Below are 25,695 nucleotides of genomic sequence, written 5' to 3'. Positions count from 1 at the left end.
TTGTAAATAGTGCTGCAATAAACATAGGGGTGCATATGTCTTTTCCAAACTGGGCTCCTGTATTCTTAGGGTAAATTCCTAGGAGTGGAATTCCTGGGTCAAATGGTATTTCTATTTTTAGTTTTTTGAGGAACCTCCATACTGCTTTCCACAATGGTTGAACTAATTTACATTCCCACCAGCAGTGTAGGAGGGTTCCCCTTTCTCCACATCCTTGACATTTGTTGTCTTTTGGATGGCCATCCTAACTGGTGTGAGGTGATATCTCATCGTGGTTTTAATTTGCATTTCTCTGATGATTAGCAATGTGGAGCATCTTTTCATGTGCCTGTGGGCCATCTGAATTTCTTCTTTGGAGAAGTGTCTGTTCAGATCCCCTACCCATTTTTTAATTGGATTATTTGCTTAAGACTTTTCCGTCTGAACATTTCTGTGTTGCCTGACTTGTTAAACAATTGTGCTGGGTATTGTGTTTGTTCAGGAATTCTCCTCCAGCTTTCTTGTTCTCAGGCTTCAGACTAATGGGAGACACAGTTTGCCTGTCAGTGCAGCACTGGAGGAGAACTTAGTGTTTATTCCCTTTCTCCCATACAAAAAAATTGTATTTGTAGCTTTTGCTTTCTTGGAGGTCCTTCTTTCATGATTCCATCTCTCTCCCAACTAATGACATCATTCCCTCCCCCTCTCCCTTCAAGCTTACTGGTAACTGCTTTCTACTGTTCAGGCTCTAGGTGCCCCACTGTATTTTGTTGGTTTCCCTTATCCTGCCCTTATCTCTGTAAATAACAATATTAAATTTTTGAATGTGCCATGTTTACTGATAGTACGCTGACTAAAACAACCATGTATTTATGTATCATGAGGCTTTTAAAAATGTACCCAAAAAATGTACGTAGGTGGAAAATGCTAAGTGTTTGAGTTACAAAACTATGGAACAAGTCACTGCAGTAAGCCTCAGCTTCCCCATCTGTAAAATACGGTTTTTATGACAAACGAGATCATTGAAAGTGCCTTAACGGGTGCTCAATAAACGTTTTCTATCATTATTATTGTTACTGCAACTAGCAAGAATGCGCAGACTAAAAACATGCCTCCCATTCTGCTAAGAATTAAATAAATTCGTCCATTCATGAAAGAAAGTCAAAGGAATAGAGGGAGGGAAATAAATAGAAAACTGAATCTTGGAGTGGAGGATTCTTCTTAATCCGTTTCCTGCATTCAAAGTATCTGTCTCCATCAGTTTGCACGGACACAACCGAGGCGGAGCCATGGAACTGACCATATTTTCACAATTTTACCTCAACATAGATTTGTGAGATAAACCAACCAGGGGATAAGCCTCTCTAGAGAATCCAAGTCAGAGCAAAGCGGAAGACCCGCCCCCGACGGGAGGAAGAGGGCGGGGTAACCTCAGGCTCCGCCTCTGCCCTCGGCGCACTTGGATGACGTAAACAGCGCGCCAGAATTCGAGGATCTCCGGATCTGGGAGGACCGCTTACACGTGCGTATCCTACTGCGTGCTGCAGTTTATCCCTGTGCTTGCTGCACGCTCTCTTCGCCACCCTTCCCAGGCCTGCTGCAGGCTGCCTCAGTATCCCGCCATGACAAGCTGCGTCCAGTTGAGCCCCGCGTGTCTGCTTTAGTGCACGGCGTCATTCGTGTGATCTCGCGCATTCCGTACATGCCCGGCAGGGGAGACCCCACGTGTACTCAGTCCTTCTTTCCCAGTTCATTCAACCAATAGAAAATCCGTCGACCGCCTACTGTATTGTCATTCTAGTGGTTGGGTATACATACCTGTTGTAGACAGCCCGGTCCCTGCGCTGCTGGAGCTTCTATTTCACTGGGAATGTTAGACGAAAGTCAAGTGGTTTAAATGTGGTAATTCCTGTGAAGGAATTACAAGGAAAAACGTGAGGGGCCTGACTTTAGAAAGGGTGATTAGCATGTGGTGGGGAGCGCGGAGAAAGGGAATCAAGACTGACCTTGGAGGAGCGTCGTTCACTGAAATAAGCCTGTCCTGAAAGGGCAGGAGGGGCTGGTGAGTGATAAGAACAAAGAGTTTGCATTCAGTCATCAAGTTTTTAGATTTTTCCCTCTTTGAAGCCCAGCTGTTGTTCTAAGCCTTGGTAATCAAATGAAGGTAAAACAGCTCCAGTCCATGCCCACATGGAGATTTTGTTCTAGTGAGGAAGGAAGAGCTAAAAATAAGTTAAAATGTCAGGTAGTGGTAAGTACTAATAGGAAATTAAAATAGGGCCACCTGATAGTGGCTATTTAAGAGCGATAGATCGAGGAAGGCCTTCCGAAGAAAGTGAATTTCATCAGAAAACTAACAAAAGCTAGCCATGCAAATATCAAGGTGAGAAAAATGCCTTCCAGAACTGAGCTTGGCAAGATGGAGGAATAGAAAAGAAGCCAGTGTAGTGGTGCATTGTGGGTGACACAGAGTGGCATGAGATAGGGCTGGAGGAGTAGGCAGTGGCCAGACCAGGTAAGCCAGGGTGAAAGGGTATCTCACTACCACCCTCCTTACCCCAGAACTACTCAGGAGACATGGGCCCACGCAAGAGATTTTATTATCTGAAAGAGAAAATGGCTGCACCTAGAGAGAGGGAGCAGCAACTCGAGGGTGAGGAAGTGCGTTTTTAAGGAGTAGGGGTAGGGTGTGTTCTGCATTGGTGATCGGATCTTAAGGGGTGGGTGACCATTTGGTCGGTGGTGATTGGATCTTAACGGGTGGGGGGTCTTAGCGCACCAGAATTTGCCTTCACAGGGTACTGAGTTGGAAGGTTATACCATCTGTGCTGAGAAGTGATGATTTCATTAATGCTGCCATTGGGCAAGTGGATTGTGGTTGGGTACACGAGAGGAATCGGGTACTGGTCGGGAGGCCAGTGCATTAGGCCAAGTGGGTGATGGTGGAACTGAACTAGAGTGACAGTAGCAGACATGAAAGGATGTGACAGAATTTCTCCCCAATACTTGGAAATTGATTGCTGATGGATTGGGTATTGAGAGGGCTCTAGGAAAGAAGAATTAAGGTTGATGCCTGTGTTTTTGGCTTGAGCAACTGATTGAATGATGGTAGTGTTTACTGAAATGGGGAAGACTGGGAGAACAGCAGGTCTGGAGACACAATAAATCCACATTTCTGTTTTGGCAAAACCAGGCTATCTGTGTTTATGAGACATCTATGTGGAGAGGTCATGTAATCATTTGAATGTACTAGCTTGGAGATTCCGGGATTGAATAAAGTCATAGAATCTTCAGTCAGAGTTGAATAAAGTTATGCAATCTGTTGGCAGATAAATCATGAAATTGTCATTTTTGGACAAAAATGGTTAAATGCTGGCAATTTCATTGGTTAGTCTACTAGATGGTATTTAAAGCCACTATCTGGAAGAAGTCAGGAAGAGCATGTAGAGGAAAATACGAAGTACAGAGCTCAGGACACTGAATGTTTAGAAGTAGAGCAAAAGAGGAGGAGCCAGCACCCATGACTATGAAGGAGCAACCAGAAGGTAAAAGAGTATTGGGAGAAGTCATTTGACCTCACCAGCCAGGCCTGATCCAGCACCTCCTGCAGGTTTACCCTTAGATGCCATTTCTCCCAGGAAGTCTTTTGTGACTCCTAAAGTGCTAGATTGGTGTCCACAGTCTTTTGTCCTTAACCACACTGGACTGGAAATGTCTGGTGTACTTGCCTGTCTCCCTCAATAAAATGTAAGCTCTATAGGGGTAGAACTGGTTGTTGTCCTATTCATAACTGTTTCTAAGACCTTGCCTAGAGCCCAGAAAAGTGCAGGGGCTCAGGGATATGGGTCAAAGATGTACCTGTATACCCCTATACCACATTTTATAGGAGATTTGAGACCTCTAAGTTTAAAATTTTCAGGTTACTTTGTCTCTCTGAATGCTCCCATTACTTGCCTCCAACCTATCCCTAATGCTTCCAAAGCTTCATCTATCTTTGAAGCTTGAAATGGGCTGGACAGATAGGATATAGTTAATGTTATTTTTTTTAGGAATCTAACTCATCTTCCCAGCAAGGGACACTTGCAGAGATGTCCTCAGTTCTTCACTTCTATGTCCGTCCCTCTGGCCATGAGGGGGCAGCCTCTGGGCACACTCGAAGGAAGCTACAGGGGAAACTGCCAGAGCTGCAGGATGTCAAGACTGAGCTGTGCTACAATGTCAACTGGGCAGGTTGGGCCAGGTGGACTCTTGGGGGAGGTACCCCAGTGCCAGGGCAGTGTCTCAAGGTGACCTTATCCTGTCTCACTGCAGCGAAGTCCCTCCCAAATACTGAGGAGATGAAGAAGCTGATGTGGCTCTTTGGCTGCCCTTTGTTACTGGATGATGTTGCTCAGGAGTCCTGGCTCCTTCCCAGCTCCAGTGACCTACTGCTGGAGGTCGGGCCCAGGCAAGTGTCTCAGCCTGGGACAACTTGTTCCAGGCTCTAAGGCCTACCATCCCTGCCAGGCACAGTGCCCACCCCTTCCTCTTCCTCCACATGTGGTCCTTGGGGATTTGTTTTTCCTTCCTTCCATCCTGCTCCCTGCCTAGAAAGTCATGTGCATGCCTTCACAATTTGGGAAGATATCTTTGAAGACAGAGCCAGCTCCCAGGCATGTTCTGGAGGTAAAACAGATTGCATTCTGAGAAGTTAAAATTAAAGCATTTTGATGCTAGAAGAACAGGTATGGCTTGATTTGAGTGACCTCTGAAAGCAGGTCAGGTCTAAGGCTAGAGGCCAATGGTGAGGTGGGTAGAGGTAGGAGGTTGGCTGGACAGTCATGGCAGGATCCACCTTCTTGGCTGGGCTCTTAGGTCCTAACTATCTGGCCCACTCAGGCTGAACTTCTCCACCCCCACATCAACCAACATCGTGTCGGTGTGCTTGGCTGTGGGACTAGAGGCTGTGGATCGTGTGGAGACTACTCGGCGCTACCTGCTCTCGGTGAGGCAGTGGGCAATCAGTGGGGGATCAGGAGGAGGAAGTGAACTGGAAATGAAAGATTAGGTTCTGAACTCTAGGAAAATAACGGGAGAAATGGGTGGGAGATCCTGGATTTAGGCCTGCCCTGTTTGCAGTTTGTTCACTGCCTAAGACCGCCTGGACAGGAGGTGGATGGGACAGAAATCCAGCGTGTACTCCTTACTGATCTGTACATGCTGATATGGACTCATGCTGGAGGGGACATCTGTTTATAATCTGAACAAAAGTACCATATAGATTAGCAGCGGGCTGTCCTTGCATGACTAAGGATGTACTATTTTGTTCATTCTTTAACTCTTCATCCCTTGTACTCTGTGTGTGTCTCTGCCCCTAGTTTGCCCACCCCACTTCAGCTGAGATGGAGACCATCGCTCTGGCTACCCTTCATGACCGGATGACAGAGCAGCACTTCCCCCGTCCCATCCAGAGCTTCTCCCTTGGGTGCATCCCAAGACCCCTTGACAGCCCTATCAACATACTGGCTGAGGGCCGGCCTGCCCTGGAGAAAGCCAACCAGGAGCTAGGTGAGCAGGGGTCCCTGGGAGGAAGGTCCAGGCTAAGCCAGTATAAGCCAGTAATGGTGCCGAGACCTGGGATATGGTGGCCTGAGTCCCACAGCCAGCTCTTCCTGGGTTTGCTTCCTAGGTCTTGCTCTAGACTCCTGGGACCTGGATTTCTACACCAAGCGCTTCCTTGAGCTGCAGCGGAACCCCAGCACTGTGGAGGCCTTCGACTTGGCTCAGTCCAATAGGTAGGGACATTCTGATGACTGAGCCCATGGAGGCTGGAAGGGAAGAGTACAGGGACTCATCTGCATGGCTCTCTCTCAGCTTAGGGCATGTCTGAGTCTCTTTGACAGCCTGGGCTCCCCATCCATCCAGTAGTCTACATTCAGATCTTAGTTTTTATTTTCACTTTGAATCTGGACAATCCACAATGATACAACATTTGAAAAGTATGACTTTTTGGAATGTATTCGGACCTGTACTTGCTGTTAATGCTGGTGAGAAGACATGGCAAAGCCTGAGAAATGACCCCATGTTTCTGCCCTGTCTTCCCCTCCCTGTGTCACCCCTTGCAGCGAGCACAGTCGACATTGGTTCTTCAAGGGCCGACTCCACGTGGATGGGCAGGAACTGGCACAATCGCTGTTTGAGTCCATCATGAGCACCCAGGCATCCTCGAGCCCCAACAACATCCTCAAGTTCTGTGACAACAGCAGGTGGGCTGTGCCCTAGGTTGGGGTGACTGCAGGGCCAGGGAAGGGGAGGCCCCAGGCCCTGATGGGATTAAGTGCAGATCCCAGGAAGGAAGCAAGCTCAAGAATGGTGTGCCCACAGTGCTATCCAGGGAAAGGAAGTCCGATTCCTACGGCCCAAGGACCCCACACAGCCAAGCTGCTTCCAGCAACAGCAGGGGCTAAGACATGTGGTCTTCACAGCAGAGACCCACAACTTCCCCACAGGTGAGCTCGGTGCCCGGGAGGGATGGGCAAGATCAGAGTGTAGGGAAGGGCAAAGGTCCCAGTCACTGGGCTGGGCCTGGGAAAAGCAGTCATGTAGGCCTGTTGTCCTTTTTTGATGGGATAGTCAGAGTGGGATTTGTCTCTTCAGTACTCATACCTCTCCCCTCTCTCTTTCCAGGAGTAGCCCCCTTCAGCGGTGCAGCAACAGGCACAGGGGGCCGGATCCGGGATGTCCAGTGCACAGGCCGTGGGGCCCACGTGGTGGCGGGCACTGCTGGCTATTGCTTTGGAAACCTGCATATCCCAGGTTCCATCTCTTTCCTTTCTACCATCCCCCCTTCCAGATTCTTGTCCTGGCAGGCATCGAACACTTTTACCTCTTAAAGTCAGAGAGTCATCCCTCTTTTCTTGGGTGGGAGGACTCTAGAATAGCTGGCCTTTCACTGACCATGGTCACGAGGACTATAGGCCAGGAGAGACCCAGGTTGTCAGACTGGCTTTGCAGAACTGTGATTTTCTTTATAAACTAACATCTACTCCACAGGAAAACATGATACTGAGTCAGTCTTATAACAACCACCTGCCCCCCAAGTCCAGTTTCTTAGAAAGCCTTACAAACTCTGATCCGAAGAGTCAGAGAAGGCTGGTGTGGGAAGTGGGGAGCAAGACCAATGCTTGTTCAGGCCCTACACTTCCCTTAAATGAAATTCATTCAAGTGGAACACTCCACCCATGCAGGTGGGCCTTGGTGGCTTAGACTCTTCCTGAAGGACTCTGACTCCTCAGTCTTCTGTCTTTACAGTCCAGGCAACTTTCTCCTTCCCTTCCAGGTTATAGTCTGCCCTGGGAGGATCCGAGTTTCCAGCATCCTGGGAACTTTGCCCGGCCTCTGGAGGTTGCCATTGAGGCCAGTAATGGGGCTTCTGACTATGGCAACAAGTTTGGCGAACCAGTGCTGGCCGGTGAGGCTGAGGGGTGTGGGGGAAAATGGGTATCTAGTCCCAGAGGTGGAGTGGGCTGTGTGACTCAGTGACCACTGGAGAGCCGGGTGACAGGAACCTGTCCCCTCTATCTGTGATGTCCATGCTCTAGGCTTCGCCCGCTCCTTGGGCCTCCTGCTCCCCGATGGCCAGCGGCGTGAGTGGATCAAGCCCATCATGTTTAGTGGGGGCATTGGGTCCATGGAAGCTGAGCAGGTGAGCAAGGAGCCCCCAGAGCCAGGTAAGAACCCCCGACCCCCCACCTTTCTCCAGAACCAGCCATCTTTCTCCCCAGCACATTGCAGCCACAGCAGGGGAACTTAGACAGTACCTCACTGGTTAGTTTTTAACCTCCCAGCTCATGTTTGTTCTCTCCAGTACAGGTTTTCAAGGCAGGACAGGGCCTCATGCCAGCGGGGCGGTCCCAGTCTGTGTCACCTCTATGTTCTTCCTGGTGTACTTCTGCATGACAGACCCACCCTGCTAAGTCAGGGCAGCTATGTTTATTCATTACCTGCTGTGTGGCTTTTATATACAAGTTCGGTTCAGTTGGGCAAACATTGAGCCTCCATCATGTTCTGGGCACTATGCTAGGTAGGTGCTGTGATAGAACCAAGATAAAAGTTTAGCCCCATTTATTGAATAGGTGACCCAGTCATCTGGTTCAGAATTTAGTAGGCAAAAAAGGTTATGCAATGAAAACTCTCCTTCCCCTGACCTCCATCCACCCAGTTTCCCTCCCTAGAGATGAACGATGTTAATCAATGAAAACTCTCCTTCCCCTGACCTCCATCCACCCAGTTTCCCTCCCTAGAGATGAACGATGTTAATCAGTTACTTTTATACCCTACCAGAGGCATTTCCTGCACATATAAACAGACCTCCATGTGTATTTGTCCCTTTTTAAGAAACATACAACCTATCTGTATACTTCTTTTTTTTTAATAACTACTTTGAAATGTAATTCATGTCCCATGAAGTTCCCCCTTTTAAAGTGTACAAGTCAGTGGGCTTTAGTACATTCACAAGATTGTGCGTCAGTCAGCACTAATTCCAGAACATTCTCATTGCCCAGTACTCATTAGCAGTCACTCCCCATCTCCCCTCCCTCACCCTCAGGCAACCACTAACCTACTGGCTGTCTCTATGGATTTGCCTCTTCTGGACACTTCGTATCAATGAGCTCATACAGTATGTGGCCTTTTGTGTCTGGCTTCTTTCAGGTAGCAAAATATTTTCAAGATTCATCCATATTGTAACATGCATTAACACTTCCTTCCTGTTTATGGCTCTATATCACATTTTGTTTATCCATTCATCAGTTGATAGATGACTGGGTTGTTTCTACTTCTCAGCTATTAGAAATAATGTTGCTATAAACATTTGTGTGCCAGTTTTTCTCTGTCGTTGTGTTTTCATTTCTCTAGGCTATATGACCAGGAGTGTAACTGCTGGGCCACATAGTAACTATGTTCAACTTTTTGAAAATCAGCGAGGCTATTTTCCAAAGGAGCTGCATTGTTTTACATTTCCCCCAGCAGTGTATGAGGGTTGCAGTTTCTCTGTCTCTTTCATTATAGGCATCACAGTAGGTATGAAGTAGTGTATCATTGTGGTTTTGATTGACATATCCCTAATGACTAATGAAGTTCAACACCTTTTCTTATGCTTCTTGGTCATTTGTATATCTTTCTTAGAGAAATGTCTGTTTGGATCCTTTACCCATTTTTTTTTTTTTATTAGATAATTATTTTTTATTGAAGGGTAGTTGACGCACAGTATTACATTACATTAGTTTCAAGTGTACAACACAGTGATAAAACATTTATATACATAATTCTAGGTTCCAGCTATCACCCTACCAAGCTGTTACAATATCTTGACTATATTCCTTATGCTATACATTACATCCCGGTTACTTATTTATTTTACCATTGGAAGTCTGTCCTTTTTTTTTTTTTTTTGTGAGGGCATCTCTCATATTTATTGATCAAATGGTTGTTAACGACAATAAAATTCTGTATAGGGGAGTCAATGCTCAATGCACAATCATTAATCCACCCCAAGCCTAATTTTCGTCAGTCTCCAATCTTCTGAAGCATAACGAACAAGTTCTTACATGGAGAACAAATTCTTACATAGTGAATAAGTTACATAGTGAACAGTACAAGGGCAGTCATCACAGAAACTTTCGGTTTTGCTCATGCATTATGAACTATAAACAGTTCAAATATGAATACTCATTTGGTTTTTATACTTGATTTATATGTGGATACCACATTTCTCTATTATTATTATTTTTAATAAAATGCTGAAGTGGTAGGTAGATACAACATAAAGGTAGAAAACATAGTTTAGTGTTGTAAGAGAGCAAATGTAGATGATCAGGTGTGTGCCTGTAGACTATGTGTTAATCCAAGCTAGATAAGGGCAATAAAATGTCCACGTATGCAGAAGATTTCTCTCAGAACGGGGGGGTGAGGTTCTAAGCCTCACCTCTGTTGATCCCCAATTTCTCACCTGATGGCCCCCCTGCGACTGTGCCTGTCTTAGGTTGTTCCTCCCTTGAGGAATCTTACCCGTCTCTGGCTAACCAGTCATCTTCCGGGGCCATACAGGGAAATGTAAAGTTGGTAAGTGAGAGAGAAGCCTTATTGTTTGAAATGGTTAGCTTTTTATTTCTTTGCATATTTATGCCCTGTAGCTTCTATGCCCAGCATTTGTCTTGAGGTATCTTTACCACTTGGAAGAATTATGATACTCGGTAAATTTGATATGAGGCACGAATTCTATTTAAGGGTTGTAATTAGGAAGGAAGAAGAAAAGCTACAGAAGTAGCAGGCGGAAGAAAACATGGGAAGATTGATTATTTCTTTGACATATCTTCTTGTAGAGTAACTTCAGCATGTATAGGTTTTAAGCTACTACTTAAATTGCGCACACACATTAACATAATAGGAGTATAGTTACATAACCAAAGCATATCTGTAATTACCAGCCATCTCCAGTGAAACCAAGAAAACCAGTTAGGCACCTTAGGCATTTGTGAAAACTTATCTATGATATGGTGGATATTGTCCAACTGAACTTGAACAGTCTGAGAGAAATCAGACAAATTAAAACAACCCATTCCTGGGGAATGTTCACATCCCTTATGTTCTTTTAACAGTAAATAGTCTGTAGTTGTAAGATTTTGGAGCGCTACAATTTGCACTTCTCCTAATTCTTGGTTGAGTTCCAACAGTATAGATCCAGTCAAATTTGTTGTTTTACTGTATGCACAGGCCAGCTTAGATATCTCCTTCATTCCCATGGCAAGTCCAGGAGCTGGTGGGATGAGTGCATCTACAGCTGTACCAGTGCGTGGATCTTTGTTGGGGTTTTTTGATGATCATCTTCTGGCATGAGTCTTCCAGAGAGTGCAGATGTTGGAAGTTCTTTTTCATATCGTATCTTAGTTCATTTTCGGGGTAGCCCAATTAGGCTTTGATCCTCTGTATAAACACAAACAGACCCTTTGCCTACACTTTTATATGCCCTTTATACCCTTGTGTAGAACTCATTGGAGGTTACCACACAGGAACTGCCCTCCCTCTTTTTTTTGTTTTGTTTTGTTTTGTTTTGTTTTTGGTATCACTAATCTACACTTACATGACGAATATTATGTTTACTAGGCTCTCCCCTATACCAGGTCTCCCCTATAAACCCCTTTACAGTCACTGTCCATCAGCATAGCAAAATGTTGTAGAATCACTACTTGCCTTCTCTGTGTTGTACAGCCCTCCCTTTTCTCCTACCCCCCCATGCATGTTAATCTTAATACCCCCCTACTCCCCCACCCCTTATCCCTCCCTATCCACCCATCCTCCCCAGTCCCTTTCCCTTTGGTACCTGTTAGTCCATTCTTGAGTTCTGTGATTCTGGTGCTGTTTTGTTCCTTCAGTTTTTCCTTTGTTCTTATATTCCACAGATAAGTGAAATCATTTGATATTTCTCTTTCTCCGCTTGGCTTGTTTCACTGAGCATAATACCCTCTGGCTCCATCCATATTGCTGCAAATGATTGGATTTGCCCTTTTCTTATGGCTGAGTAGTATTCCATTGTGTATAAATACCACATCCTCTTTATCCATTCATCTATCGATGGACATTTAGGTTGCTTCCAATTCTTGGCTATTGTAAATAGTGCTGCGATAAACATAGGGGTGCACTGATCTTTCTCATACTTGATTGCTGCATTCTTAGGGTAAATTCCTAGGAGTGCAATTCCTGGGTCAAATGGTAAGTCTGTTTTGAGCATTTTGATGTATCTCCATACTGCTTTCCACAATGGTTGAACTAACTTACATTCCCACCAGCAGTGTAGGAGGGTTCCCCTTTCTCCACAGCCTCGCCAACATTTGTTGTTGTTTGTCTTTTGGATGGCAGCCATCCTTACTGGTGTGAGGTGATACCTCATTGTAGTTTTAATTTGCATTTCTCTGATAATTAGCGATGTGGAGCATCTTTTCATGTGTCTGTTGGCCATCTGTATTTCTTTTTTGGAGAACTGTCTGTTCAGTTCCTCTGCCCATTTTTTAATTGGGTTATTTGTTTTTTGTTTGTTGAGGCGTGTGAGCTCTTTATATATTCTGGACGTCAAGTCTTTATCGGATGTGTCATTTTCAAATATATTCTCCCATACTGTAGGGATCCTTTTTGTTCTATTGATGGTGTCTTTTGCTGTACAGAAGCTTTTCAGCTTAATATAGTCCCACTTACTCATTTTTGCTGTTGTTTTCCTTGCCCAGGGAGATATGTTCAAGAAGAGGTCACTCTTGTTTATGTCTAAGAGGTTTTTGCCTATGTTTTCTTCCAAGAGTTTAATGTTTTCATGACTTACATTCAGGTCTTTGATCCATTTTGAGTTTACTTTTGTATATGGGGTTAGACAATGGTCCAGTTTCATTCTCCTACATGTAGCTGTCCAGTTTTGCCAGCACCACCTGTTGAAGAGACTGTCATTTCGCCATTGTATGTCCATGGCTCCTTTATCAAATATTAATTGACCATATATGTCTGGGTTAATGTCTGGATTCTCTAGTCTGTTCCATTGGTCTGTGGCTCTGCTCTTGTGCCAGTACCAAATTGTCTTGATTACTATGGCTTTATAGTAGAGCTTGAAGTTGGGGAGTGAGATCCCCCCTACTTTATTCTTCTTTCTCAGGATTGCTTTGGCTATTTCGGGGTCTTTGGTGTTTCCATATGAATTTTTGAATTATTTGTTCCAGTTCATTGAAGAATGTTGCTGGTAGTTTCATAGGGATTGCATCAAATCTGTATATTGCTTTGGGCAGGATGGCCATTTTGACGATATTAATTCTTCCTAGCCACGAGCATGGGATGAGTTTCCATCTGTTAGTGTCCCCTTTAATTTCTCTTAAGAGTGACTTGTAGTTTTCAGAGTATAAGTCTTTCACTTCTTTGGTTAGGTTTATTCCTAGGTATTTTATTTTTTTTGATGCAATTGTGAATGGAGTTGTTTTCCTGATTTCTCTTTCTGTTGGTTCATTGTTAGTATATAGGAAAGCCACAGATTTCTGTGTGTTGATTTTGTATCCTGCAACTTTGCTGTATTCCGATATCAGTTCTAGTAGTTTTGGGGTGGAGTCTTTAGGGTTTTTTATGTACAGTATCATGTCATCTGCACATAGTGACAGTTTAACTTCTTCTTTACCAATCTGGATGCCTTGTATTTCTTTATTTTGTCTGATTGCCGTGGCTAGGACCTCCAGTACTATGTTAAATAACAGTGGGGAGAGTGGGCATCCCTGTCTAGTTCCCGATCTCAGAGGAAATGCTTTCAGCTTCTCGCTGTTCAATATAATGTTGGCTGTGGGTTTATCATAGATGGCCTTTATTATGTTGAGGTACTTGCCCTCTATTCCCATTTTGGTGAGAGTTTTTATCATGAATGGATGTTGAACTTTGTCAAATGCTTTTTCAGCATCTATGGAGATGATCATGTGGTTTTTGTCTTTCTTTTTGTTGATGTGGTGGATGATGTTGATGGACTTTCGAATGTTGTACCATCCTTGCATCCCTGGGATGAATCCCACTTGGTCATGGTGTATGATCCTTTTGATGTATTTTTGAATTCGGTTTGCTAATATTTTGTTGAGTATTTTTGCATCTACGTTCATCAGGGATATTGGTCTGTAGTTTTCTTTTTTGGTGGGGTCTTTGCCTGGTTTTGGTATTAGGGTGATGTTAGCTTCATAGAATGAGTTTGGGAGTATCCCCTCCTCCTCTATTTTTTGGAAAACTCTAAGGAGAATGGGTATTATGTCTTCCCTGTATGTCTGATAAAATTCCGAGGTAAATCCATCTGGCCCGGGGGTTTTGTTCTTTGGTAGTTTTTTGATTACCGCTTCAATTTCGTTGCTGGTAATTGGTCTGTTTAGATTTTCTGTTTCTTTCTGGGTCAATCTTGGAAGGTTGCATTTTTCTAGGAAGTTGTCCATTTCTCCTAGGTTTCCCAGCTTGTTAGCATATAGGTTTTCATAGTATTCTCTAATAATTCTTTGTATTTCTGTGGGGTCCGTCGTGATTTTTCCTTTCTCGTTTCTGATACTGTTGATTTGTGTTGACTCTCTTTTCTTCTTAATAAGTCTGGCTAGAGGCTTATCTATTTTGTTTATTTTCTCGAAGAACCAGCTCTTGGTTTCATTGATTTTTGCTATTGTTTTATTCTTCTCAATTTTATTTATTTCTTCTCTGATCTTTATTATGTCCCTCCTTCTGCTGACCTTAGGCCTCATCTGTTCTTCTTTTTCCAATTTTGATAATTGTGACATTAGACCATTCATTTGGGATTGCTCTTCCTTTTTTAAATATGCTTGGATTGCTATATACTTTCCTCTTAAGACTGCTTTTGCTGTGTCCCACAGAAGTTGGGGCTTAGTGTTGTTGTTGTCATTTGTTTCCATATATTGCTGGATCTCCATTTTGATTTGGTCATTGATCCATTGATTATTTAGGAGCGTGTTGTTAAGCCTCCATGTGTTTGTGAGCCTCTTTGCTTTCTTTGTACAGTTTATTTCTAGTTTTATGCCTTTGTGGTCTGAAAAGTTGGTTGGTAGGATTTCAATCTTTTGGAATTTTCTGAGGCTCTTTTTGTGGCCTAGTATGTGGTCTATTCTGGAGAATGTTCCATGTGCACTTGAGAAGAATGTATATCCTGTTGCTTTTGGATGTAGAGTTCTATAGATGTCTATTAGGTCCATCTGCTCTACTGTGTTGTTCAGTGCTTCCGTGACCTTACTTATTTTCTGCCCAGTGGATCTATCCTTTGGGGTGAGTGGTGTGTTGAAGTCTCCTAGAATGAATGCATTGCAGTCTATATCCCCCTTTAGTTCTGTTAGTATTTGTTTCACATATGCTGGTGCTCCTGTGTTGGGTGCATATATATTTAGAATGGTTATATCCTCTTGTTTGACTGAGCCCTTTATCATTATGTAGTGTCCTTCTTTATCTCTTGTTACTTTCTTTGTTTTGAAGTCTATTTTGTCTGATATTAGTACTGCAACCCCTGCTTTCTTCTCACTGTTGTTTGCTTGAAATATGTTTTTCCATCCCTTGACTTTTAGTCTGTACATGTCTTTGGGTTTGAGGTGAGTTTCTTGTAAGCAGCATATAGATGCGTCTTGCTTTTTTATCCATTCTGTTACTCTGTGTCTTTTGATTGGTGCATTCAACCCATTAACATTTAGGGTGACTATTGAAAGATATGTACTTATTGCCATTGCAGGCTTTAAATTCGTGGTTACCAAAGGTTCAAGGTTAGCCTCTTTAGTATCTTACTGCCTAACTTAGCTCGCTTATTAAGCTGTTATATACAGTGTCTGGAGATTCTTTTCTTCTCTCCCTTCTTGTTCCTCCTCCTCAATTCTTCATATGTTGGGTGTTTTGTTCTGTGCTCTTTCTAGGAGTGCTCCCATCTAGAGCAGTCCCTGTAAGATGTTCTGTAGAGGTGCTTTGTGGAAAGCAAATTCCCTCAGCTTTTGTTTGTCTGGGAATTGTTTAATCCCACTGTCATATTTGAATGATAGTTGTGCTGGATACAGTATCCTTGGTTCAAGGCCCTTCTGTTTCATTGTATTAAATATATCATGCCATTCTCTTCTGGCCTGTAGGGTTTCTGTTGAGAAATCTGATGTTAGCCTGATGGGTTTCCCTTTATAGGTGACCTTTTTCTCTCTAGCTGCCTTGTCCTTGATCTTTGCCATCTTTCCTTGTCCTTGATCTTTGCCATTTTAATTATTATGTGTCTTGGTGTTGCCCTTCTTGGATCCTTTCTGTTGGGGGTTCTGTGTATTTCCGTGGTCTGTTCGATTATTTCCTCCCCCAGTTTGGGGAATTTTTCAGCAAATATTTCTTCTAAGATACTTTCCATCTCTTTTCCTCTCTCTTCTTCTTCTGGGACCCCTATAATTCGGATATTGTTCCTTTTGGATTGGTCACACGGTTCTCTTAATATTGTTTCATTCCTGGAGATCCTTTTGTCTCTCTCTATGTCAGCTTCTATGTGTTCCTGTTCTCTGATTTCAATTCCATCAATGGCCTCTTGCATTCTATCCATTCTGCTTATAAACCGTTCCAGAGTTTGTTTCATTTCTGCGATCTCCTTTCTGGCATCTGTGATCTCCCTCCGGACTTCATCCCATTTCTCTTGCGTATTTCTCTGCATCTCTGTCAGCATGTTTATGATTCTTATTTTGAATTCTTTTTCAGGAAGACTGGTTAGGTCTGTCTCCTTCTCTGGTGTTGTCTCTGTGATCTTTGTCTGCCTGTAGCTTTGCCTTTTCATGGTGATAGGAATAGTTTGCAGAGCGGGACGAGTGACGGCTGGAAGGACTTCCTTTCTTGTTGGTTTGTGGCCCTCCTCTCCTGGGAGAACAGCGACCTCTAGTGGCTTGTGCTGGGCAGCTGCGCGCAGACAGGGTTTCTGCTTCCTGCCCGGCTGCTATGGAGTTAATCTCCGCTGTTGCTGTGGGCGTGGCCTGGCTCGGGCAGCTGCTCCAAAATGGTGGAGTCGCGTTGGAGCAGGAGCTGCTGGGAGGCTATTTATCTCCGTAAGGGGCCTCCCTGCTCCCTGCAGCCCAGGGGTTAGGGTGCCCAGAGATCCCCGGATTCCCTACCTCTGGATTAAGTGTCCCGCCCTGCCCCTTTAAGACTTCCAAAAAGCACCCGCCAAAACAAAACAACGACCACAAGAAAAAAATTTTTTTAATTAAAAAAAAAAAATTTTTTTTAATTAGAAAAAAAGGTGGTCACTCATTTTTCTTTATTCTCCGGTGCCAGCCTCAGGCCTCTGCTCACCGGTCTTGCTGCCCTGTTTTCCTAGTATCGAGGGCCCTGCACTCTAGCCCGGATGGCTGGGGCTGGGTGTTCAGCAGTCCTGGCTCCGTCTCCCTCCCGCTCTGCCTATTCTTCTCCCGCCGGGAGCTGGGGGGAGGGGTGCTCGGCTCCCGCCGGGCCGGGGCTTGTATCTTACCCCCTTCGAGAGGCGCTGGGTTCTCTCAGGTGCGGATGTGGTCTGGATATTGTCCTGTGTCCTCTGGTCTTTATTCTAGGAAGGGTTGTCTTTGTTATATTTTCATAGATATATGTTGTTTTGGGAGGAGATTTCCGCTGCTCTACTCACTCCGCCATCTTCCACCCCTGCCCCTTTACCCATTTTCAAATTAAGTTATTCGTCTTTTTTAGTGGCATTGTAAGAGTTCTTTGTATATTCTGGATCCCTTAGAGATAGATAGATAATTTGCAAAGATTTTCTCCCATTCTGTGGGTTGTCTTTTTACTTTCTTCACATTGTGCTCAGGAGCACAAATGTTTTTAATTTTGATGAAGTCCAATTCGTCCATTCTTTGGTTGTTTGTGATTTTGGTGTAATGACTAAGAAACCATTGTTACGAAGATTTATTCATGTTTTATTGTAATACTGTTACAGCTTTTAGCTCTTACATTAGGTCTCTGATACATTTTGAATTAATTTTTGTATGTGGTGTGAAGTAGGCGGTTCAGCTTCATTCTTTCACGTGTGTATCTCTCTTTGTCCTAACACCACTTTTGAAAAGACTGTTCTTACTCCACTGTATTGTCTTGGGACTCTTGTAAAAATGAATTAGCCATAAATGTTTGGGTTCATGTATAGACTTACAGTTCTCCTCCATTGATCTGTATCTGTCTCATATCACATGGTATTGATTACTATAGCTTTGTAGTAAGGTTTAAAAGAAGAAAGTATGAGTCTTCCTATTTTGTTCTTTTCTAAGATGATTTTGGCTGCTGTAGGTCCCTGGTATTTCCATATAAATTTTAGGATTAGCTGATCAATTTCTGTGAAAAAGGTGGCTGATATTTTGATAGGGATTGTGTTGGTTTAGCAGATCAACTTGGGAATGCTGCAATGGTAACAATGTTGTCTTTTAATCTATGAACATGAGACCTCTTGGTGTTTGTTTAGGTCTGCTAAGATGTTGTATAGTTTTCAGTGTGTAAGTCTTATATTTCTACTGTTAAATTTATTCCTAACTTTTTTTTGTTTTTGATGCTGTTATAAATGGGTGTGCATATTTGTTCCTTGCTTTCTTCACTTAGCAATATATCTTGGAGATCTTTCCTATCAGTAAAATCATATCACTTTATTATATTACTTACAATTCAGTTTTTTGATGGCTTAATGTTTCACTATATGGATATGCCATAATTTATTTAATCAGTTCTCTATTGTTAGCATTTACATTATTTCCTAGCTTTGGTAATACAAATTTTTGAGTGCTGCAGTGTTTAATTTTGTACATAGGTGATTTTGTATCTCTGCAAATAAATCTGAAGGAAAATTCCTGCACATGTATTCACCCAATCAGTGAATAGGTGCATTTATAAATGTCATTGCTCTCCCCAATAGCAGCTTCTATGCCTACACTTTGTGCTCACACTGCTTCTGCTGGCTTCCCCAGTAGAATTCTGATTCTACTTTCCCTGCTTTCAGGCATGGATGTTGTAAAGGTTGGGGGTCCTGTCTACAGGATTGGAGTTGGGGGTGGAGCTGCTTCGTCTGTGCAGGTAAAACAGCTCTGGTGCTGCCTCAGTGATACTGTTGGGCTCCATGCGTGGGTGGTGTATGAGCTCCCAGCCCCTCTGAGCTGAGCTCTGTCATATGTCCCCCCAGGTGCAGGGAGACAACACCAGTGAGTTGGACTTTGGAGCTGTACAACGGGGAGACCCAGAGATGGAACAGAAGATGAACCGTATAATCCGGGCTTGTGTGGAGGCCCCCAGGGGAAACCCCATCTGTAGCCTCCATGACCAGGGTGCTGGTGGCAATGGTGAGAGAAGGGGTTGGGACAGGGGATGGGCCTACCTTGTCTCCTGCCAGGCTTGGTTTAGGAAAAGGCATCAAGGATCTGCAACCAATCACCCAGCTCTGGATCCCGTTCTTCCCCGACCCCCTGCATTCTGGAGAGGCTGAGGGTTGGGGCGTGGAAGCCTGCTGTTACAGGATGGTTGGTGGTGAGGGTGCAGCAGTGATCTGCATGGGGACACACAGAACTAGGGCCTCCTTTGGAGGCCAGGGATTGCCCCTTTGTTTGCCTGGTGCTGACCATGGCCAGATCACCACCTCTCCACAAACTCTTACCAGGCAATGTCCTGAAGGAACTGAGTGACCCAGCTGGAGCCATCATTTACACCAGCCGCTTCCAGGTGGGTGCGAGCCCCTGAAGCCTGGCTGTTTCCCTGTTGTGCCAGCTCCAGCTGGCCCCAACCCTCTTCCCCTGACTCCCAGCAAGAAGTTGAGACTTCGAAGAGTTCACTGACCCTTCTTTTCCTCCTCCCCCATGGGTGTGCAGCTCAGGGATCCAACCCTGAATGCCCTGGAAATCTGGGGGGCCGAGTACCAGGAGTCAAATGCCCTTCTCCTGAGGCCCCCCAGCCGGGACTTCCTGAGGCGCGTCAGTGCCCGGGAGCGCTGCCCAGCTTGCTTTGTGGGCACCATCACTGGCGACGGGAGGGTGAGTGGGCCCAGGGAGTTGGTGGCAGGTGCTGTGGGTGGGCTAGAGCTGCCTGGCTATGGCCAGAGGGAGGGAGGGAGAGCTGTCAAGGGAAGGAGGTGAGATGAGAGGAGGGTGGGAGCTGAGGGCACACACTGTGGGGAACAGCATGTAGGAGGCCATAGGGGATGGGGACTCAATGGGGGAAGCCAGATGGAGTGGAAAGAACATCTCTGCCCTGCTCTCTAGAATAGTGGTCTCTGCTCGTGTTCAGCCTCAGTCCCTCTGGGGGGGTGTCCCTGTGGTCCACAGATAGTGCTGGTGGATGATCGGGAGTGTCCCGTGGGAAGAAATGGCCAGGGGGATGCCCCCCCGACGCCACCCCCAACCCCTGTGGACCTGGAGCTGGACTGGGTGCTGGGCAAGATGCCTCGGAAGGTATGTGGGGTGGGAGGGGAGGCAGGGTTTCTCCCTTCTCTGCCCCAGCTCTTTAGACCGCCCCTTACCCTACAGGTGCTTTGTCCCCTAAGCCCAGCCCTCCCCCAGGTGCTCATGCCCATCGTCTTCTGTTGTAGGAGTTCTTCCTCCAAAGGGTCCTCCCCGTCCTACAGCCACTGGCCCTGCCCCCAGAGCTGAGCGTGCACCAGGTTCTGGAACGGGTTCTGAGGCTGCCTGCCGTGGCCAGCAAGCGCTACCTCACTAACAAGGTCCTCCCTGCACTCTTTTTCTGCCCCTTCAGCCCTCTGCACCCTTCTCTGCTCACCCACCCCTGGCCTCCCACATTTGGGGACTGCTGTGGGGATTCACCAGGCCCAAGGGAGAAGTATCAGGGCAGGGCAGCCACCTGGTGGCTTGTGCCCTACTGCCCACCCTCTGAGTCTTGTCTGTATGTTTGTGGTGAGCTAGGCCTCCCATCCCCCTGGTATCCCTGCCTCTTGGCCTCTTGCCAACTGCACCTGGTTCTGCAGGTGGACCGCTCTGTGGGTGGCCTGGTGGCGCAGCAGCAGTGTGTTGGACCCCTGCAGACCCCTCTGGCAGATGTAGCTGTTGTGGCACTGAGTCACCAAGAGCTTGTAGGGGCTGCCACAGCCCTGGGAGAGCAGCCAGTCAAGAGCCTGCTGGACCCCAAGGTTGCCGCCCGGCTGGCTGTGGCTGAAGCCCTCACCAACCTGGTGTTTGCTCTGGTCACTGACCTCCAGGTAAGTCCCTGCAGCTTCTGCCATGGAACCCCAGGCCTCTGGGACACGTCCACATCTACCATTCACTTACCCTTCTTGCCCTTCATGCCCACGACCTCCCAGCTCCTCCGCCCCCACCCCCAGGCTCCCCACATGACTCTTCCTCTCTAATGTCCATTCTCCTCTGCTTCCTAGGATGTGAAATGCAGTGGGAATTGGATGTGGGCAGCCAAACTCCCAGGGGAGGGTGCGGCTCTGGCCGATGCCTGTGAGGCTATGGTGGCAGTGATGGCAGCTCTGGGTGTAGCGGTGGATGGTGGCAAGGACTCCCTTAGCATGGCTGCCCGGGTGGGCTCTGATACCGTGCGGGCTCCTGGTAAGGTCTGGGGGTCATGGGGAAAGGGGCGTGAACATCAGGGCTGGACTGGAACCTCATTTTCTTATTCCTTGCTCTGTAGGATCTCTGGTCATCTCAGCTTATGCTGTCTGTCCAGACATTACAGCCACTGTGACCCCAGACCTCAAGTATCCTGGAGGAAGAGGTGTGGGTTCTCTGCCTCTTCATTGCATTGTGCATTCAGAGCCTGGTCCTGTTTGGGGCCTGCTTTGTGAGGGCTGGGGCCCTGCACATGAGCAGGGCAGGAAGGGGTTCTCCTGAGCTGCCCATCTCCCCTCACCCCTGCCCTGTCTCCCCAGGCCAACTGCTCTACGTGCCTCTGAGCCCTGGGCAGCACCGGCTGGGAGGCACAGCTCTGGCCCAGTGCTTCTCCCAGCTTGGTGAGCAGCCTCCCAACCTGGACTCCCCTGAGAACTTGGTGCATGCCTTCAGCATTACCCAGGGGCTGCTGAAAGGTGAGTGAGACCCTGGAGAAGATGGTGCGTGTGGCTGATACTTGGCCAGCATTCACCAGCTGAGCAAGCGAGGGTGAGGCAGGAGGGATCAAATGCCCTTCTCTTTGGTTCTGAGTGTGTCCACATTTTCTTGCACACACTCTGTACTGACTCTCTAGGAGGGGGTGTGGGGCCACCAGGTTTGCGCCCTGAGATTGCTGAGCTTTTTTCTTCTACCAGACCGCGTCCTCTGCTCAGGCCATGACGTCAGCGATGGGGGTCTCATCACCTGCCTGCTAGAAATGGCCTTTGCCGGAAATTGTGGGATCCAGGTGGATATACCTGCCCCTGGGGTTGACGGTGAGCCCAGGCTAAGGACTCAGGCATGGGATACCTGCCCCCGCTGCGGAACCCATCCTATTAAAGAACAGTGTTTCCCCATCCCTTTTCTCTGGAGTCCCTTGTTGCCTTCTCTGACCACTAAGCCAGGTGTTACCCACTGTTCCTGAGTGCAACCCCCTGCGGCCTCCTGCAGACCCTGATGCCACACCCTTGGTCCTGCTCTCCCAAGCTTCACCCTGCCGCCCTCCTAATCCCTGCCTCCACTCCCTTAGCCATACCCCCGACTCCACCCGTGAGCCCCCGGCAACACCCTAGTCATCCTGACACACCCATTGCTCTCCCAGCTCTGCCTGTGCTATTTGCTGAGGAGCCAGGCCTGGTGCTGGAGGTGCAGGAGGCAGACCTGGCCCAAGTGCTAAAGCGGTACCGGGATGCTGGCCTCTGCTGCTTGGAGCTGGGCCGTACAGGAGACGCGGGGCCCCACGCCATGGTGAGGATGTGAAGATCAGGGCTCAGCAGGGAGGCTGTGGCTCACCTCTGCCAGCCTTGGGAGGTGCCCAGGTGAACATTTCCTTTTCTTGGCCCCTGAGAGATTTGCCTCTCTCTCCAGGTACGGGTATCAGTGAACGGGCCTGTGGTTCTCGAGGAGCCTGTTGGGCAACTACGAGCCCTCTGGGAGGAGACGAGTTTCCAGTTGGACCGGCTGCAGGCAGAGCCACACTGTGTAGTCGAGGAAGAACGGGGGCTGAGGGAGCGGACAGGACCCAGCTACTGCCTGCCCCCCACTTTTCCTAAAGCTTCCATGCCCCACGAGCCTGGTGAGGAAATGTATGCAGAGACTTGTCTTCCTGGCACTTGGGCCTGGGGGTGGACCCCCCAGCCTGGTACTGGGACCTGCCCTGGACCAGGTTTCTGGGCAGTTGGGGTGGGGAAATAGCCCTCTAGCACAGAGATACTCTTCCCCTAGGTGGTCCCACCCCCCGAGTTGCCATTCTGCGAGAGGAAGGCAGTAATGGAGACCGAGAGATGGCTGACGCCTTCCACTTGGCTGGGTTTGAGGTGAGCAGGGTGGCTGGCAGAGCTGGGGCTGGGCCTTGGGCTATTTGTCCTCTGATGTATTCCCCTTCTCCCCAATCTGCCAGGTGTGGGATGTGACCATGCAGGACCTCTACTCTGGGGCAGTCAAGCTGGACATGTTCCGCGGTGTAGCCTTCGTGGGTGGCTTCAGCTACGCAGATGTCCTGGGCTCTGCCAAAGGTGGGGGTGTAGGCCTCTGTCCACTCCCATTCCCATCCGTTCCTGAAGAGCTGCCTTAGTAGCTCCCTTCTCCCTTGAATGAGAATTGGCCTCACCTCCAAAAGGCCAGGGAGGAGTAAATACATTCATTCTGGGCCAGATGCCAGCAGAGGCCTGCAGGTAACTATACTGAGGCTGTGGGCTGGGTAATGCTGTGCCAACCTGGAGGGCACATGCCCTGTCTAAAGGGGCAGCTGCCACTCAGCTCCAGTAGGTTGTCCTCTTAGAAAGCTGCTTCAGCGGAGCCAGATCTTTCTGTTTTTCAAGTGAGCACAAAAATCCAAAGTTCTATGTGAAATCTTATTTTCAAATGTTAGGCAACCAAATAATAAATTTTAGAAATGCTCTTCTGGCATTTCAAAAGAACTTACCATGGGCCATCTCTGGCCTCGGAGTTGGCAACATCTGATTTAAGCAGATAAGCCCATTTCTTCCCTTGTATTTGCCCTGAGCTCTTCAGGCAGAGGCAGTCCTGGTGGAAATGGGGAGAAGGGTAACAGTGCATGCCAGGATGGAAAGCAGCGATCCCCCTTCATTCCAGTCTCACCCCAACTTCCCTGCTTCCTTCTAGGGTGGGCGGCTGCTGTGACCTTTCATCCACAGGCAGGGGCTGAACTGCGGCGCTTCCGGAAGCGGCCAGACACCTTCAGCCTGGGCGTGTGTAATGGCTGCCAACTGCTGGCTCTGCTGGGCTGGGTGGGAGGCAACCCCAAAGAGGAGGCAGGAGAGATAGGCCATGACTCCTGGCCAGTGCAGCCAGGCCTCCTGCTGCGCCACAACCTATCTGGGCGTTACGAATCTCGCTGGGCCAGTGTGCGTGTGGGGCCCGGGCCGGCCCTGATGCTGCGAGGGATGGAGGGTGCCGTGCTGCCCGTGTGGAGTGCTCATGGGGAAGGTGAGGCTCTGGGAAGGCAGGGGAGGGTCTCAGAGCAGGGGTGGATGGAAGGCATGAAGGAGCTTTGCTCTCACTTCCCTTCTTCCCTCCCAGGTTACATGGCATTTTCTTCTCCGGAACTTCAAGCTCAGATTGAGGCCCGGGGCTTGGCTCCGCTGCACTGGGCTGATGATGATGGAAAGCCCACCGAACAGTACCCCCTGAATCCCAACGGGTCCCCAGGGGGTGTGGCTGGCGTCTGCTCCCTTGATGGCCGCCACCTGGCTCTCATGCCTCACCCTGAGCGGACTGTGAGGCCTTGGCAGTGGGCATGGCGACCCCCTCCATTTGACACTCTGACCACCTCCCCCTGGCTCCAGCTCTTCATCAATGCCCGAAAGTGGACCCAGGAAGGAGGCTGCTGAGAGGCCAGGGAGGCTTACCTGAGCCTCATGATTTGTGCCTGGGATATCTGCTGCCCTGTCTCTTACTTCTTCAGAGCACTCCATATTATTTCCAAATGTGTCTTTGACAAAGAACACATGCCAAAAAACCTCAGCTAATTTTATTAGTCTGCTTGCTTTTGCCTTATGCTGTTAGGTCTGGTTTTAGTTCTCCTTTAACATCTGTCCTTTGTGGGCCAGGGAAGCAGGATGTGGTTCAGAGAAGAGTGGCTGCAGTGGGAAGTTAGGGTGTTGGGGGGGCTCCATTGCCCCACTTCACCCAGTGTACTTCATGCCACTCATCTGGGCCTGGAGGGGTATTTTATGTCCTCCTCTTCCTCATTGACATTTAGAGAATGGGGGCATATAAAAGCATGCACGTGAGGACCTCAGCATTCTCATCTGAGAAAGATTAAGAGCTTTCTAGATTCCTCTTCTAAAATGCAGCAGTGTGCTAAGTGTGAATAATTGTTTGCAGAACTGTCTCTGGCTGTATCAGAGGGCTGCCGTGGCATTGGTCTCTGGACTCACTATCCTGAGTTTTATGTCTAATTTGGCAGCTCTCTTCCTGACAGAAGTGGTCAGTACCCTCATCCCCAGCACTGAGCCTTTAATGTTGGTTGGTTCGTTCATTCCTTCATTCCATTAAGGTGATCAGTTGCAGTGCCAAGGACTGTCACTGACCCCAGAAATTTATGATCTGATAGACTTTAAAATAATAGCTGTTAGTATGTGAGCCAAGCGTGTGTTGGGGATTTTATATGTATCTAAATTATTTTTCAGAAGAATTCAGCAAGGTACTTGATAACCTTTTTTTTTTCCCCAAAGGAAGAATTAAGGTTAAATAAATTGCCTAAGGTCACACAGCTCTTAAGGACAGGGCCAGAAGGCCATGCTCACTTGTGTGTCACCTGCTTCCTACCGTCCTGCAGTCACACTTCCTGCCGGATGGTAGCATCGAGAGTTCTTGCTGACCGCTGTCCATTGCTTCCTTCCCTCATAGGAGTGTGTATACAAGTCACTTGCCCATGAACTGTCCTATTGTACAGCTCAAGTCAGCTTGCCCCCTAAACAGTTTGTTTTCATTAAGGAAGTTTCCCTGAGAATGTAGACTGAAATCTCAGATTCCTGAGGGCACTGGGCCTGGGGAAGCTGAGAAGTGGAGCATCTGTTCCTGGAGCAGAGGATCCGCCGTAGGAAGAGGTTAATCGCAGTGAAACCATCTTTAATTACAGCTATGGAGAAAAACA

At 47.3% G+C, this 25,695-nt stretch overlaps 1 protein-coding gene across 1 annotated transcript; it reads left to right on the top strand.

Moving 5' to 3' along the window:
• The first annotated feature begins 1,314 nt into the window (after window positions 1–1,314).
• On the top strand, window positions 1,315–25,695 carry PFAS (phosphoribosylformylglycinamidine synthase). Its single transcript, XM_036895862.2, has 28 exons — window positions 1,315–1,501; window positions 4,029–4,209; window positions 4,291–4,426; window positions 4,858–4,963; window positions 5,337–5,526; window positions 5,648–5,753; window positions 6,084–6,224; window positions 6,343–6,467; window positions 6,646–6,774; window positions 7,298–7,429; window positions 7,560–7,688; window positions 18,482–18,555; window positions 18,662–18,818; window positions 19,133–19,194; window positions 19,341–19,502; window positions 19,794–19,919; window positions 20,057–20,188; window positions 20,450–20,680; window positions 20,855–21,035; window positions 21,118–21,201; window positions 21,356–21,511; window positions 21,731–21,850; window positions 22,177–22,322; window positions 22,443–22,650; window positions 22,800–22,891; window positions 22,975–23,089; window positions 23,700–24,023; window positions 24,117–25,695. Exons 2-28 carry the CDS (start codon window positions 4,068–4,070, stop codon window positions 24,425–24,427), a joined length of 4,017 nt encoding a protein of 1,338 aa, XP_036751757.1. The 5' UTR covers window positions 1,315–1,501; window positions 4,029–4,067; the 3' UTR covers window positions 24,428–25,695.

Source organism: Manis pentadactyla, chromosome 4 (genome assembly GCF_030020395.1).
Source record: "Manis pentadactyla isolate mManPen7 chromosome 4, mManPen7.hap1, whole genome shotgun sequence".
NCBI lineage: Eukaryota > Metazoa > Chordata > Mammalia > Pholidota > Manidae > Manis > Manis pentadactyla.
The sequence above is the reverse complement of the archived record's forward strand: the minus strand, read 5'-3'. Positions and strand labels throughout refer to the sequence as shown.